Source organism: Hylobates moloch, unplaced genomic scaffold (assembly GCF_009828535.3).
Source record: "Hylobates moloch isolate HMO894 unplaced genomic scaffold, HMol_V3 SCAFFOLD_2, whole genome shotgun sequence".
NCBI lineage: Eukaryota > Metazoa > Chordata > Mammalia > Primates > Hylobatidae > Hylobates > Hylobates moloch.
This window is the reverse complement of record NW_026652277.1, coordinates 168,157,731-168,175,063: the sequence shown is the minus strand read 5'-3', so window position 1 is coordinate 168,175,063 and position 17,333 is coordinate 168,157,731. Positions and strand designations below refer to the sequence as shown.

The following is a 17,333-nucleotide window of genomic DNA, read 5'->3' as shown; positions in this document are numbered from 1 at the left end:
AATGAGGAACTTGCCCAACATCACGGAATTACAAAGTGAAGAACTGACCTAGGCAGTGTGAGGCCCAAGGGTGAGTCCTTAACCAATCAGGTAAACGGCTTCATTTATTTTCCATTTAAAGAAATGGTTTTAACTTTTCAGAAAACATTTAGTTTCAGTTACAACACGAAAACTGGCAAAACATTCCACAAAACTTTAGTTTAAATCTTGTCACAATAGATGCCATTAAAAGGATAGACTCTGTATGGCATAAAGATCTCTGAGTTCCTATTATATTGCCAACCATCTACACAATTTGATTCAATAAAATGCTAGTCATACAGAAAAAGCAAAGTTATCCCTTCACAGCACCTTGTAATCACAGATACAAGACCCCCAGTAGAGGCCTGAAACCAGGAATATGGTTTCAGATATGGTTTTTCCTTTACATACATACCCATGATTAAATTTAATTTATAAATTAGTTGTTGTAAAAGATTAACAACTAATAATAAAATAGCACAATTATAACTGCAATAAAAGGTATGTGAATGTGGCATCTCTCTCTCTCAAAATATCTTAACATTTTCAGACTGCAGGTGACCATGGGTAACTGAAACCTCAGGAAGTGTAACTGCTGATGGGGGGACTGGTTTATAGTCACTCACTTAATGATGGGGATACATTGTCAGAAATGTGTCATGAGGCAATTGTCACTGCACAAACATCATCGAGTGTATCTGCACACACATAGATGGTGTCGCCTACTACAAACCTAGGCTATATGGTACGTCCTATTGTTCCCAGGCTACAAACCCTCACAGCATGATGCTGCACTGAATACCGCAGGCAACTGTAACACGACACATATCTAAACATAGAAAAGGTGCAGCAAAAATATGGTATAAAGGATTAAAATGGCACACTTGCCTAGGGCACTTATAATGAATGGAGCCTGCAGGACTGGAAGTGGCTCTGGGTGAGTCAGTGAGTGGGTGGACCTAAAGGCCTAGGACCTGACTGGACGCTGTTATAAGACTGGTGGCGCAGCGGGTTCGTTTACAGCAGTATTACCACAAACATGTGACTAATGCATTGTGCTACGGCGTTACAATGGCGACGGCATCACCAGGGGATAGGAATTGTTCAGCTTCATCATAATCTTCTAGGACCAAGGTCACTGATGCAGAGTGTAGCTTATGCAGTCCGCCATTGGCCAAAATGCTTCTCCTCTCATTTTTAATGTCATGGATACTACTTCGATAGTAAAGGCAGAATTCTCAGAGTGGTTGAACCCATCTGAGGACAGCCTCTATGAAAAGCTGTGAACTGTCTGAAGATTCAGACCACATCACATCACGCTGATCAACAGATCATATGCTTTTCCTTGCTCAACTTCTTCCCCAAGCTTAAACTTCTGCTACTCTATACTCCCAGTCCAGTTCTGCTTTCTCTTCTGCACAGTGTGAACTGCCAAACACCAGAGCATTGCCTTCCACAACCTCTCTTCCCATATCCAACTGGTTTCCATGGAAATAACACCAAGTCCCTCAGCCGGCTCCTTCCCACTGGCTGCACTGTCCTTGCTATTTCTACACAAGCAGCTTGTGAACTCTACCAACAAGGACCACATCTATACTGTCTTCCTCAACTCAGATGCACGCTCTCCTTTAATCAGACCACTCAGCTCAGCAGAGAGTCCCACAGTGAGTGTTATCCACAATTCAGCAACATTCTACAATCAAACCATCAGGCCCAGCAGGAAACGGGGGGCAGCAGAAGTCACATACAAGGCGAATGACTTTAGAAGATCTCTGCTTTTAAAGCAAAGTCTGTGGCAGAAACATACCCTATTTTTTTAATTTAACAAGGGCAATTAATTTAACCATACAAACCAAGCACACAGTCGGAATATTTCCCATAAAGAAAGCTCAGATACTGTTTTGCTCCTGACTGTAACCTCACTGCTTCTGCTGAAACTATCCTGGAGAACTGCAGTCAGTCCACGCCTGTTCAGAAGCACAGAGGTTCCATTTTAACCTCATTTGCTTGAAATTTCATAATATCCTGAAAGGTGTTGGCAGATTACCAATTAGAAGGAAGCACACAAGTAACAGACTGTCAGCCAACCCAGAGACAGGAAGGTGTTTCTACTTTCCTGCTACTGTTCCAGCAAGGGCCACATACAAAACCCACCCTGGTCAAGACGAAACCAATCGAGGGGCAGCAATGAAGAAGTGAATCTAACCCCAGGCCGAAACAGCTGCCTGGAGTTCAAAAAGCTTAAAACAGAGATGCAGAGCCATCTCCACTGAGTGAGTTCTAAACGTCTGTCCAAAAATGAAAAATAAAAAATTCAAAATACAATGTCATAGGGATACAGATAGAGAATATCTTTAAACTGACATTGGTATCTTAACAAGACACCTCTCAGAGTTTTCATATATGCCATCGCTGAATGCTTGCAAAACCACAATAACTTGCAAGACGTAATTTGGAGTTCTTTCCTTTTAAAAATAGCTAGCATCTGAAGTATGTAAAATTCTATGATCAAAATATATGGTATGCTCAATCTCTTAAAGAAAATAAAACTTGGAAAACTGGGTTCCTTCCCTTCAACACAAAACATCTCCATGAAGTATCACTCTGTCCCTTCCTCATTTATTGCCATATATCCAAACTCTTTTAAAATATATCTTAGTTTCCTCAGTCCCTGTAAATCTTGGGGTTATACTAATGGTCATGTAACTATTAAACATTTTATTACTGGCCTGCAATTAATAATCAGCACATAAAGCAAGATAAAGGCAGGATGGGATCAGTAATACTAAAAGTAGGCATGTGTGAATCTGTAATTTGGTTTCCTTAAAAGACAGAAACCTAGTTGGTGACACGTAAGTGAAATTCACATAACAAGATACCTGTTCACTAGCTAGAGAAATGTTTCTCTGAGTCTATAGCAAGCAACAAATCTAACACGTTGGAGACAAAGAGAATGTTAAGTGTTTCCAACCTGAACATTCAAAAAAGATTTTCCTACTTTCGACACGCACCCAAGTCCTCTAACAGAATGTTCAAGAAACCACCTGGCTCACTACTGCCCCTCAACAGTATCAGACAGTGTTTCAGCTCATACATATCCAGCACAGACACCTTCAGAAATCCAGACCAGTCTCCTAAACTAAGGAGGAAGGGAAAAAAACAGGAAGGAAGAGGAGCAAGGAGGCAGGGTTCCCACACTGGACCTTGGCAGCAGAACGTCAAGAGCCTAAGGTAACCACTGCCGTCAACGACTTGCTGTTGCCTACACTAAAAGAGAAACAATCTGATTTGCATGAAGACTCCTATCCCGAGCTGAAGGCTGGGGAAGCACATGAGTTTGACACAGCATGGCCAGAGCTTATACAGGAAGTACTTCACTTCCTATTCTAACAAACCCACAAAGCTGTGGATAAAGATACAGGGCCGACAAATACAAATAAATAGAAGCAGGGAAATGCCCAACGTCAGCCTTTGGTTTTCCAAAGGGTCTGGAAGGAAGCCCGGTGTATGGAGAGGGATCCGGCTGGAAGCTCTAAGTCAAACATGACATCTAAGTCGAAGTCAGAGCCCAGGGAACCAGGGCAGGCAATGGGGACTGCGTAACAGAGGTCACCTGGAATAGAGAGGGGGCCACGCTACCCTAAGAAAGCTGCCATGAAGGGCCTGGGCCAGATTCCTGCCCCAGCGCTGACCAACAGGCTGTGTGAGACACAGTCTCTCCCACCTCAACTTCCTCGACAAAACTCGGCTAGCCTACAAGGTCATCGTGAGGAGAAAACCACCACCAGGAACATAGAGCTACCGAAACAGACTATGATCTAAAGCTTTCATTTGAATCCAGAGAGAGATTTGGACTGCTTAAAAACTAAATTTACAAAAAAAGGTGAGTTGGCTGGGGGTGGGGAGTGCCCTCTGAAAGGAGTGTCACATGACACTGGCAAGGAACTGGGGGGAGAGCCAGGCAGGCCCCTGTCTGGAGGAATCTCCTAGGAGCTGATGAAGACAGGGACACACGCACTCAGACACACACACACTCACACACACACTTGCACTCACACACTCATGCACTCACACACACAGACACACACACACACACACACACATACACACTCAACTGCCTCCTGGGACTTCTCAGGACAAGCATGCCACTCTGGGCCTGCCCGCCCTGCACCATCCACAGCAGGGACAGGTGAGTCCAGAGCTTCCAGCATTAGAGCAGCGGGGGAAACAGAACACGTGTAAACACACCAGAGCGTGGCGTTCCCAGGAGGTGGGCAAGTGCCCTCCACAACAGAAAGCTACCACAAAAACGGCCGGTCCTCTCTCTGCTAGCCTTGGCTCAGATCAGCTCACCAGTACAAGATGCAGGCCAATATCTCAACCCTAAACCCTGCTCCGTGATGATTTTCTTCCAATCAGAGCAATTACCTGGGCGGTCTCACACTTTGCTCCACATATATAAAGAAGAGTTACAGATGGGCTAAACTCCCTGCTTCACCATGTGGATGTCTGAGGTCAACCGCCTTTAAGGACAACCCAGCCCCCAGCACAAAATTCAGACCTTAATGTTCAGCCCCCTACTCTCCCTGTCACCAAGGTCCCAGAAAACCCTCCCAGACCCAGGGCCCTTCCTGGAGTGTGCAAACTACAAGGGAAGGTGGGCCTTTCTAGAAAACCTGCAGGCTGTCAGCTCAGCTGACTGGCCCACGATACTAATGAGGCCACCACCAGGTGGTGGTTCCTCACAAAAGGCCAATCAGGTGGACACAGGAGAAAAGCCCCTGCTTTGAAGATGCTGGAGCCAAACGTCAGACAGCAGAGGCTCCGCAAAGCCCAACACCCAGCTGGGGCTGCCCCTCTCCACCTTCTTACAGACTCAGAATGGACAGCCTAGGGAGGTCCCAGTGAGGTCCGTGACCTTGCCTCGGGTTACAAATTCACAAAATGGCCAAGCCCACGTTAGAAAGAGGCCTGTCCTGCTCCAGAGCTCATGCTATCTCCATGGCAGCCTAAAGGCAACCTGAAGAGGAAAAGCAGCTACCGTGCTCAACTGCAACCCTTACCTAGGGATCTCATAGTTCCCTAAAGCAATCCAAGCAATCGAATCTTCCATGTGCCTTTTTTTTTTTTTGAGACAGAGTCTCGCTCTGTCATCCAGGCTGGAGTACAGTGGCGCACTCCTCCCAAGTTCACGCCTCCCAGGTTCACGCCATTCTCCTGCCTCAGCCTCCCGAGTAGCTGGGACTACAGGCGTCCGCCACCACGCCCATCTAAGTTGTTTTGTATTTTTAGTAGAGACGGGGTTTCACCATGGTCTCGATCTCCTGACCTCGTGATCCGCCCGCCTCGGCCTCCCAAAGTGCTGGGATTACAGGCGTGAGCCACCACACCCAGCCCATGTGCCTTTCAATCCACCAATCTACTGAAATCCTCAAGGGCTCTGGCTTTTACCCAGAGGGAGCCCAAAGTCCCACAGCCTCCGTGACCTGGCCACAGCTAGTCCTCCATGCTCTCTGGCCCCTCCCTCTCTTCTCCCAGTGGCTCAGCCCACCCAGCCACACTGGGCCCTTGGCTGCCTCTCAACCAAGTCAGACATGCTTCCCGCTGGGTCTGACATGCAGGCCCCCAACCCGGGTGCCTGGTTCACTCCCTCACTTCCAGCCTCTTACAGAAAGGCCTGGGGACAGCAGACTCTCCTATAAAACAGCCTCGTCCTTGGGGCCCAACCCCCGACTCTGTCACCAGCTCTCCTCTCCCTCTGCATGTCCCGCAAAGTCAAGGCCATGAGCTCACGCTGCCTGTCACTCTAAAGGGGCGACTCTAAAAAGACAGAAAAGAAAAGAGATTAAGTGCTGGCATAACGGACGCTTCAAGAGCAGAGACCAGGTGTAGGGAGGGTGCCTTAGGGGAACAATGAGGGTGACTCACTGGAGTCTCAGGCTTGCCACTTCTAGGAAACCCACTTCTTTAGCGCTTCTATTCTGGTGGCTTGGCACTCTATTTGCAGGCCAGGGTGGGGCGCAGGGAGTGTTGGGGGAGTTTTTTAAAGTACTAAACAGCTGTTTTACAATGTATAACTGATTCTGGAGTACAGATAACCATGCAGATGGCAAGGAGTTAATTTTGCACACACTCAAAATCCAATGGTGGGTCCACTCTGAAGGAGCTCTCTCCTCCTCCCAGCACACAGCAGGCATGAAGAAGGTGGCAGCCCTGACAGCAAGACCCTCCTGACCTTCCCTCTAGGCCACAGCCCACAGGCAACTCAACTGCGAAGGCCAGTTTTTGCTGTCACACATTCCTGAAAACAGAGCTCGGGCCAGTACTTCCACCACCTCCCTCACTTTCTACACCTCTCCCTGTGAAGGATGACACTCCTAGGATCTGCTTCCTCTTCCTGGACAACTTGCCCTCCAGATGTACTGAATAATGGTTCCCTCAGGGGATCGAAAAGCACACAAAAGGAAAAAGAAAACTCCCACCAAAGGCCTGCAGCTGGCTGAAGGGCCAGGTTCACAGAGCGCCTGGGATTTTCCCCACCCTGAAGGATTCACAGGGAAGTGCGCCTCTGCCCTGGCTAACACGGAGACAAAAATAGGCTTATGACGCATTGCTTTGGGCACCTCGAAAACCTAAGCCACCATACTTTTTTTTTTTTTTAAGTTGCACAGCAAGGTGGAATTTATGAAGCACTTTCACGTCAAAGCCACTGGCCTGGACACTTCTGTTCCCACCTACAACAACATCCATTCCTCCACCCTCCAGGGAGGCCTGGAGGAGGCCTAAGTGAGCACAGGAGCCCCCGACCATGTGCAGAAGTTAGCTGAGACTTCCTGATCCTACCACAGGGAAACAGGGAGGACGGCTCTTCTTGCCCTGGAACCATGACAGCCCCCTTTCTCCCAGCCTAGCCTGGGACCAAGCCACCACACGCAGGAGGGTGACCTCCGGCCCCCACCCAAACTCCACACCTCGAATTATCAAGCTCCTCAATGTTCGGGGGAATCTGAGTCAGGAAGGACTCCTCAAGGCTGCAAACCTCAGAAATGCAGAATTTGGGATGCAAAACGGACCCGGAAATCACGGGGTCCAGTGGCTTTGAAACTTTTTTAAACAGTGGAAACGTTTCTTTCTCATGAGGAAGCTTACATGGAGTGCCAATCATGAAACAGATGAAGAAGAAATGCTCTCTGGTTGAGGCAGAAACCCCAAGACACTAATGGAGAGCTCTGGGAGGCCGAGAAACAGGCTATAAAAATAAATCCCTGATGCAAGGCAGCATCTGTAACTTACAGATAAAGCAACTGCTACCACTACAGCACCGATGAACACCGAGGACGTGCCAGGCATTCGAATGTCTCCCAATTCCCACGCCTGGCCTACGACACGATAGCATCCCACGCCTAGCCTACGACACGGTAGCATCCCACACCTAGCCTACGACACGGTAGCATCCCACGCCTAGCCCAGGACACGGTCAGCATCCCACGCCTAGCCTACAACACGGTAGCATCCCACGCCTAGCCTACAACACGGTAGCATCCCACGCCTAGCCTACAACACGGTAGCATCCCACGCCTAGCCTACGACACGGTCGGCATCCCACACCTAGCCTACGACACGGTCGGCATCCCACGCCTAGCCCAGGACACGGTCGGCATCCCACGCCTAGCCCAGGACACGGTCAGCATCCCACGCCTAGCCTACGACACGGTCAGCATCCCACGCCTAGCCTACGACACGGTAGCATCCCACGCCTAGCCTACAACACGGTAGCATCCCACGCCTAGCCTACGACACGGTCGGCATCCCACGCCTAGCCTACGACACGGTCAGCATCCCACGCCTAGCCTACGACATGGTTAGCATCCTGACTGGACACACACGGAAAGGAAGACCTCAGAGATTCTGTGACTTGCCCAAAGCCTGTGAGGGGAGGAGTCTGGATTCAAACCCAGGAAAGTGACTTCCAAAACTAACTCCCTAATGAGAGGTTTTCAAGTAGGAAACAGAGAAAGAAAACTAAGTCCCACCTCTCTTGAGGAGGAAAATGAGGTCCAGAGAAAAGAAGTGATTGGACACAGCCAACTCAACAATCCAGATCCCCTGTCTCAGGCCACACACTGCCAGCAGCAATCAACAGGGGTTTAGCAGCTGTGTCTTGGCAGGAACAGCGCTTGGGGGTGACACTGGGAGGGTGGAAAGGACCTAAAGCGCCAAGAACAGCCACAAAGGCACATCCTGCCCATCCCCCAGTCTCCCCGAAAACAATTTACAGCCAAATTCCAACAACTGCTCCCAGCCCTACCCCACGCAGCTGCACAAGGAGGCAGCCAAGGCCGGGTGGAGACCCACTGCAGAGTGCACAGTCAGCAGTCATCTGTCACTGCAAGGGCACCAGCACCATGCAATCATGGTGACAAACTCAAACCAAAGAAACTGGGCCCAAGCAAAAATAATTAATAGAGCAATCAGGGCAGAACTTTAAGAGAGATCTTCAGAGGGGTGACAGAAGCTACAGCGTCCACGCAGAAAGAAGAGGCAGCTGTGACTACACATCAGCTGAGATCCTGCAACAAAAGACAACAGGGAAGCAGAAGAGCATCTGAACCACTGGAGAACTGGTAAGCTGGGCGACAGCAGCAAACAACATCCGGCTACATGCCTGTCCACAGCAGCAGCCAGATACAAATAATAAAAGCAACAGACAAACCGAAGAAGAGTTAGGGCAAAGAAAAGCTGAACAGCACCATGAGTAACTTTGACCCAAACAGAGAACTTTTTTTCCAAACACATAATACCCTCCCAACTTGACTAGGTGTTAGGCCACAAGGGAAATATCAGTAAGTTCCACCACATTTACTGGCACAATGGAAAAAATAAATTAAAAACCCCCAAAGTCCACTGACCTGACAAAAATAAAAATCTAAAAATTTAGTAGGTCCAGGAAGTTGAAACATAGAACTTTTGAATCCAAAAAGGAAATATACAAAATTGAAATATGGAGAAAAAAAAAAAGTAGCAGAATCTATGAGTGGTATGGTACTCCGAAGAAAGAAACATGAAGCTTTAAATATATTTCTTAATTATGCAAAATGATTTAAAATAAAAGAGCTAAGCATTCAATTCAAATGAGAAACAGAAAAATGAGGTAGAAGTTACTGAGGAGATAAATTGATAAAATTGCAAATAAATGGTGAAAAGATGATGAAAAAACAAAACACTAGTTCTTTTGGAAAGACTTTAAAAAGGTAAATAAGTCTTTAGTAAATATAATTAAGAAAAACGTATACAAGTAAACATCAGGAATTTTAAAAATTTACCTAGAGCTATAGAGTATCAAAATGAGAGTAGCATGCTATTAAATATGACTACACAATTAAAATGACAATTTTCTAGGAAAATAGAGATTACCAAAATTGGCCCAAGAAAAAGTAGAAAATCTGAATAGAAAAATAAACTAGATAAAACTGAAACCACAATCAAAAGTCCTCACCAATGATATTCCACCTAAGAGCACCAGGCCCAGATAGTTTTACTGGTGAATTCTACCAAACTTTAAGAAACAGAAAATGTCCATCTTATATACAAACTGTTTCACCACATACAAAAATACTAAAAGCTAACTAGCTCCTTCCACAAAGCAAACATATTCTTGATAACAAAATCCGTCAAGAACAGCAGAGCAAAAAAACTGTAGCCCAATCTCACTTAAAAACAGAGCTGTAAGCATATTTCATAAAGTATTAGTTAACAGAACTAGATATATTCATGGAAATAAATAAACTTTCACCCTTTTTGTGGTGTTATTTATATATGTGTGTGCGTGCGTATATATGTAGAGAGAGAGAGACAGACAGCGAGAGAATGTTTTTTTTTTTTTTCCATCTGGTTCCTGGCTCCTAACTCCCACGGTCCTAGTGCTGGTCTTTTGTTATAATGTTGGGTGTGTCAGGCCTCAGGAAACAATCTCTTCACCTGCCCCTCCTTCCACCTGCCCCAAGGTAGGACTCTCATCTTCCCTGCTTTGGGACTGTGGGTCTTAAGATCCTCCCCAGTGAGGGTCCCACCCTATACCCTGGGAGAAGAAATGCTGACCTCCTGAAGCTTCCATAAAAACTGGGTTGGGGGAGCTTCCAAATAGTTGAGTGCATGGCAGTTCCTGGAGGGTAGTGAGGCAGGGAGGTCACAGAGGCTCGCACCCCTTCCCTCATACCTCACCCTACACATCTCTTCATCCATATTCCTTGTAATATCCTCATAAACTGCTAATCATCAGTGTTTTCCTGAGTTCTGTAAGTTACTCTAGCAAATTAATCAGACCCAAAGAGGCACTGTGGGAACCCCAAATTGAAGCCGGTTGGTCAGAAGTTCCAGAGGCCCGGACTTGTGACTGGTGTGGGGTGGGGAGTGGTCTTGGGAACTGAGCCCCAAACCTGTGGCATCTAACACTATCTCCAGGTAGACAGGGTCGGGAATTGAATCGGCCAGGGGTCACTGCTTGGTGCCTGGGGAAAAACCACCACACATTTGATCACAGAAGTCTTCTGTGTTGATGGCTGTTGTCATGGAATGAGAGCAAAGGAAAAACATGGTTTCAGTTTTCTTGAAACATCATATATAAAAATTAAACCACAAAAATTGATCCTAGAGTTAAGGAATCAAAGTTAAAACCAAAAAACTTCTAGAGGCAAACACAGGAGAAAATCTTTGGGACCTTGGGGTAGGCCAGTTGTTCTCAATTGGATGTGATTTTGCCCCCTCCCCTCCAGGGCCTTTGATATGTCTGGAGACATTTTTATTTGTTACCACTGGGGGAGGGGGAGTGGTAGAGTACAGTCTTGACATCTAGTGAGTAGAGGCCAGGAATGCTGGCTGACATCCTACAATGCCCAGGATAGCCCTCCAAACAAAAAATTACCCAGGTCAAATGTCACTAGTTTTAAGGTTGATTTCTTAAGCTACCAAAAGCACAAACCATAAAAATTTATAGTCCATCAAATTTTTTTTAAATCTGTTCTTCAAAGGATATCACTGAGAAAATTTAAAGGCAAGGCAAAGACTGAAAGAAAATACTCATACCTTACACATATCTAAGAAAGAACTTGTACCCAGAAGACATGAGGAGCTCCTAAAGCTCAATAAGGAGAAGAACCCAAAAACAATTTTTAAGGGGTAAAAGGAACAAAATATGATTTTTAAAGGATACTACAAAAAATACCCGAACAGTCAGTAAGTACATGATGATGGTGAACATCATCCAGGATTCCAATAAATACAAGAAAAGATGTTCCTTTCTTGATCAACATCATGAGTCAGCAGAGATGAAAACTGAAAGCACACTGAGATACCATTACAACTCCACTCGAATGGCTAAACCTAAGACTGGCAGGTGTTGACAAGGATATAGAACTGGAACTCTCATACATCGCTGGTGGAAATGCAAAATGGTAATTCAGCATTACAGTTTGGCGGTTCCCATAAAGTCAAACAGCTACTACGTCCACCTCCTCAGACACCATTCATGACCAGTTAGGGCATTAGCAAGAGCTCTCTGTGGCTAGGACAATCAAAAGAAGAAAAGGAAGAAGAACACCTGCAAAGTGATGAGCTACTCTCTGCCACTAGGCTCAGTTCTAGAGCCTGCTCAATTCTTTCCCCAATACAATAGTTTATATACCAAGATCAAAATACAGAAGGCAACATCGCAATTATTTCTCTCAGCCCCATCTTTTAAAAATCCCTCTCTCTATGAAATGCTGATGAAAGATGTGAGGCCTAACTCAGGCATTCATTTCCTGGGCATCCGTCAGGATGCTGTTCTGAGAATTAATCCATGAGATCTAATGTAAACATAATTAACAACCTTAGGCTTCCACATACATTTACTGTGGAAAGAAATGCACACACACAAATGGATGTGATCCAGGTTTAACATGTGGCCCAAATTAGGCATATAAGCACTGTTCCTTTGGAAAAATTACAGGGGAAAAAAAAATCTCCTTAGAGACAGTAACTAAACCAACCTCAACTCCCAGCTGGCTTCATTATTCTCTTGTCCTCAATATAATAAAAACTTTCTAGCATTTATACCTAAACAATCTGGGGAAAACTTGTCCTGTATAAATTTTGAAGTTCTTAACTACCTTAAATCTAACCATCCCAATGCATTATTTTATCATTAGTGCACACTGTTAAGACCTCACTCATTAAGCATCTTGTTAACACCTAACTAAAGTGTGGAAACTTGCATATTACATATATAATATGACATTTTACAAAGTTTAAAGCATATGGTAATAAGTAAAGCTACTGACAAGCTGAGATCACTTTAGATACTGTTGCTGGTTTTGCATGGCCTGGCCTCTGCTCCTCTCCTCCTGAATGCCCCCTCTTCCTGCTCTACTGTTCCTGCCCTTCACTCACCGTCAGACACTCTTTCCTGCCCCAGGTCTTCTTTACAGGCCAGTCCCACAGCCTATCACATTAGCCTCAGGAAACAAGTTTTCTACTAACTTTGTACTAGCATATCACCTCCCAAGAAACACCTGCATAAGAATCATTAACTTCTAACTCAGCACAGGGATCACCTGGCACAGTAACCCACTTGACACTTGAAAAATGCTGTGCTGAGTCTCTCCAAAAACCATGCGCTTATTTAATGCACTGCTTCAAGCCAGATACACTTTGGGAAATTGGCCTTTGCCGTGCCTGCTGTTCAATGCACAACTCAGAGGGCAGGCCCCTCCACGTGCATGGACACAGTTAAAGCTGCTGCTGAAACCATGCTGTCTCCTTCATCCCTCCCCAGTAACTAACTGCACCAGGAACCGCACCCCATCCCAGGAGTGCTCAGAGCCAAAGGTCACCTTGAAGCTTTGCCCCCCACAAGATGCCTGGCAGGCACCCCTGAAGCAGGTCCGCATGTCCCTCTTGTTGGTCTAAGCGACTGCAGATGAAAAACATTCTCTCTAGGTTCTAGAGAGCTGGGCTTGGGAGGAGAGGTTGTTTTCCTGGAAATCCAACTCCATCTTTTAGAGACAATGAGAATTTACGGCTAGAATTCTGTTAAAGCCATACGGTGTCTGGGCGCTCCAAAACCTTTGCGAGGATAATGACTTTCTGGGGGCCATACAACAATGAACAAGAATACTATCAACGGAAAAACACATTCCATGTATGAAATGACCAATTTACAAACATTTGGAATGTGATCCTTCTGTATACATTTAGGACTGTCTCCACGTGACCAAGCAGCAAAAACAAACGGGGACATTTGTAGGACTCGACTTTTCATGCTCACAGTGGAGACCTGGCCGAATTATTTACATTTCAGCAAACTGATGCCCAGGAACAAAATTAAAATGGAGCTTAACACATCATCACACTTTGGTGACACTTGGTAAAATTTTTTGTATCAAATTTTAAAAAAATCGATTTACATTCCTATTCCTCAACTACATACTACATTTACAGAAATTTTAGCCAGTTTTATCTCATAAAAGTACAGATGACTGATACCTCCCTTGCCCCAAGAAAAGTTTTCAAAAAGTATTTAAGGAGAGGTATCAATTTAAAACAGGAACATAAACCCAGCATGGCGGCTCAGGCCTGTAATCCCAACACTTTGGGAGGCTGACGCAGGAAGATTACTTGACGATAGGAGCTCGAGGCCAGCCTGGGCAACATAGCAAGACCTCATCTCTATTAAAAATTTTTAAAAAAATTATAATAAGCCAAGTGGGGTGGCGCACACCTGTAATCCCAGCTACACAGAAGGGTGAGGTGGAAGGACTGCCTGAGCCCAGGAGTTCACGACTGTAGTGAGCTATGACTGCACCACTGCACTTCTGCCTGGGCAACGCGGTGAGACCCTGCCTCAAAAAAATTATAAAACAGGAACAGATAGGAAGTTCACTTTGCACATGTTGGGTTTAAAGTAGAGATTGCAAGTGGCTCTGGAGAAGTCTGCATATGCAACTACAGGGAAGTAACAGGGAAAGAGGTGGGTGAAAATCCATCTCTGAAATGATTGGCAGATTTGTTGTCTTAAGAAAATCTGGCAGAAAAATTCAACACAACTTTGAAGATATTCTAAGACTACAAAGGGCAGATCTTATTATATTCACAATGCATATCAACCTCAAAAACCTCTTCGGCATTTGCAAAGTATGCCCACATGTGACAGTGGCCAGAAAAACGTAAAGATACAAAGGCCATTCCTACTAGACCAAGAGGCCGTGTTCCACCTGGAGATGAGGTTCGTGAACACAGGTTCAAGACATTGCCACGACTAACCTAATGCAAAAGTAAGAGTTCCATCAATCGGCCAAAGTATCAGTCTGCCCTTGAAGCCAATCTTAAGTGTGAAGAAACAAATTTCAATTTGTTAACAAGACCAAGACTTCAACCTCACTAGGCCAGCTGGGTTAATTTCTTATTGTATTTATTTATTTATTTCTGAGACAGGGCCTTGCTCTGTCGCCCAGACCAGAGTGCAACTCGACTCGATCACAACTCACTGCAACCTCGACCTCCGGGGCTAACGCTATCCTACTACCTCAGCCTCCATTAACTGGGAGGACAGGAGTGTGCCACCGCGCCTGGCCCTAATTTTCATATTTTTTGTAGAGACGGCGTTTCGCCATGTTGCTGAAGCTGGCCTCCAACTCCTGGACTCAAGTGACCCGCCCACCTCGGCCTTCCAAAGTGCTGGATTCCAGGCATGAGCCACCGCGCCCAGGCGAGTTAATTTCTTATTTTTGGTCACAGAAGCCATTATTCCAAAATGCCTTCCTCTAAATGTTGGTCTCAGCCTGACCTCGTTTAAGTTGCCACCATTTCTCTGTATCATGCTAGTTACTGGAGTAACTATGTATCTTAGGGTAGCTAACTGGTCTATAAACTAGTGTCACAAACTCTCCCTCCATCCGCCCATCCCCTTCCAAAAAAACGGAACATAAAAAATATGGGCCTTTCCAAAGAGTTTCTATTGTGAGATCAGCCTCACCCTCCTTAGACTAATTTCTGCATGTTCTGAACACAGGGGTGCTAATAAAACTATCTCTGATGCAAGGGAAAAATAAGAACCCCCCCATAAACCCTATCACAGACTCCAAGTTCAGCCCAAAGTAGGCTCAACTTTGTTTCACTCTGAAAAGTAACTTGTAAAAGTAACAGGGAGAAACTGTTGTCTGTTCAAAACTTTTCGTCCTGCTTCCTTTTTACCAAAGTTTAAAAAAATAAATAAAAGCTGAATTTTCCATCATCCTAAACAGTCCAGAAAAGGATGGTCAGACAATTCCTGAAATTCGAAGTTCCCCAGGCCCTGGACTGCTAGCAGCTGCGGGACGTGAACAGCCCTCGATGGGACTGATGTGTTATACAATCATGGTTCCCAGAGCAAGATCCACTAGAATAATCTGCCCCGGAGACAATGACATCATGTGAGCAACCAGGCAGGAAGTCGGGCTCAGAGAAGTGAAGGGTCAAGTCTTGAAAGCTCACACTGGAGGACACCCCCTGCCCCCAATCTAAAGAAGACAAAAGTCACCGCCTGCTAAAAAAAAAAAAACTTCTTTAAAGAGAAAATCAGCCCACGAGGGGGAATCAATCAGCAAATGAAACCACAAACACTCAACTCCAGGATCATTCCTGCGGGCTCCAACGCCCCGGTGAGCCTTTCCACACCGAGGGGCCTCACCGGTGCCCCGCTGGCGAAACTCTGATGCAAACGCGCAGCGGGAACAAAGCAAAGTGGAGTTCCTGCTTCCAACTTTCCCGGACGCCCGGCCGCGCGAGGGCAGGCGCCGACCCCAAGGGCCGCGGCGACCGCTCCGCACAAAGCCGCCCCCGACTCAGCGACAGCCACAAGTGGCCGGGCGCGGGGGTCCAGGACCGCCACGACCGCGTGTGCCCCCGCGCCCCCCGCCTCCGCACGGGACCCGGCGGGACTCCCGGACACTACGCAGGCAACTTTCCCTCGGGAACGGGGCGGACCCCGGCGCGGACCGGAGGCGACTTGGAGACCCCAGGAGCTCCTCGAGCGCTCCCCGCCCCCCACGCTGGCCGCTCGCCCCGGGCACCGCGAGCGGAGCCTGCGTCCGGGCGGGCCACCCACCTGCACAGCTCGGGGAACGGGGCGGCCTGGGCCTGCGTGGACCCCGGGGCCGCGACAAGCAGCAGCAGCTGCAGCAGGAGCAGAGAGCGCTGCGGACGGCGGGCGGGCGCGGGCCCCAGGTGGGAGCTCCGGCCGGCGGCGGCCCCCATCGCGCGGGGCCCGGGCTGCGCGGCGGGCGCGAGGCTAGCGGCGCGCGACTGCTGGGGGCCGCGCCCGGGACGGGGTCGCGCCGCCAGGGCAAAGGCGGAGGTGGAGACGGAGCGGGAGCCCGAGGTGAGCGCGGCTCGACTGGGCTCGGCTACAGCGACAGCGGCAGCGGCGGCTCCGGAACCGCATCACGTGACAGCTGCCCTGCTCCGCCCCCCCACCCCCGCCCCCAGCTCACGTGACTCCCTTGTTCAGGTGACCCCCGCCCGGCCCGGCTCCGCCCAGGCCCGGGTCACGTGAGCGCACCGCGCGGGACAGGAAGCGACGCGGGCGGGGCGCAGGCGCCAGGTGCCTCTCAGAGCCTGAGCCGCTCGGCGGGCTGGGCGCGGCGGGGGTTCCTAGCCGGGCCTCAGTTTCCCCTCCCACCGCGCCCTGCTGGATCGTGGCGGGTGCTTCCCAGCTTAGAGCAACTGTTCCCGACCTCGATCGACGAGTGGGGGGGAACTTGGATCAAAGGGCCAGGGAGGTAAATGCCTTCGCACAGCCTAGTGGCCGCGGATCCGTGGGGGGTGGGAACACACTTTAACTGCCCGTGGAGTCAAATCATGGGGGTTTCCAACCTTGGCCCGTCAGAGCCTCTCAGACCTTCTGTAGGAATGTTATTTCCCAAGCGTGGGCTTCCTACAGCAAGGAAGGCAGCACAAATACAGCAAGGTGAAAGAGCGGACAAAAGTGTCGCTGTCAAGCAAGTGCCACTCAACAAAGCTTTATTAATTCACTATGTGGATGGCCATGAGCTAGCCACAATGAAAGTAGAACGATAAATCTAAGAGTCTTGAACTAAAAAATTCACTTTCTTTTAGAGCAAAGATACAAAATAATCATGATTGAAAACAGTAATCATCATCATCATAAAAGCTCATCTTTTTTAGTGCTTATTCCATACCAGACACTGCTAAGCATGTAAGCATGAATCTTTAAAAACCTATGAGATGGGAACCTACTTATAGATGAGGAATTGAGGCACAAGGATACTGAGTAACTT

The 17,333-nt window shown here is 47.5% G+C and overlaps 1 protein-coding gene across 1 annotated transcript in view; it reads right to left on the bottom strand.

Annotated features, from left to right (window-relative positions):
• Positions 1-16,456, bottom strand: part of IGF2R (insulin like growth factor 2 receptor) — a 133,928-nt gene extending 117,472 nt beyond the window's left edge. The window contains exon 1 of the mRNA XM_032161901.2: positions 16,142-16,456. Within this exon, the coding sequence (XP_032017792.1) occupies positions 16,142-16,290 (149 nt within the window). The 5' untranslated portion in view covers positions 16,291-16,456. The remainder of the gene's footprint in view (positions 1-16,141) is intronic.
• Between the last annotated feature and the right edge of the window lie 877 nt (positions 16,457-17,333).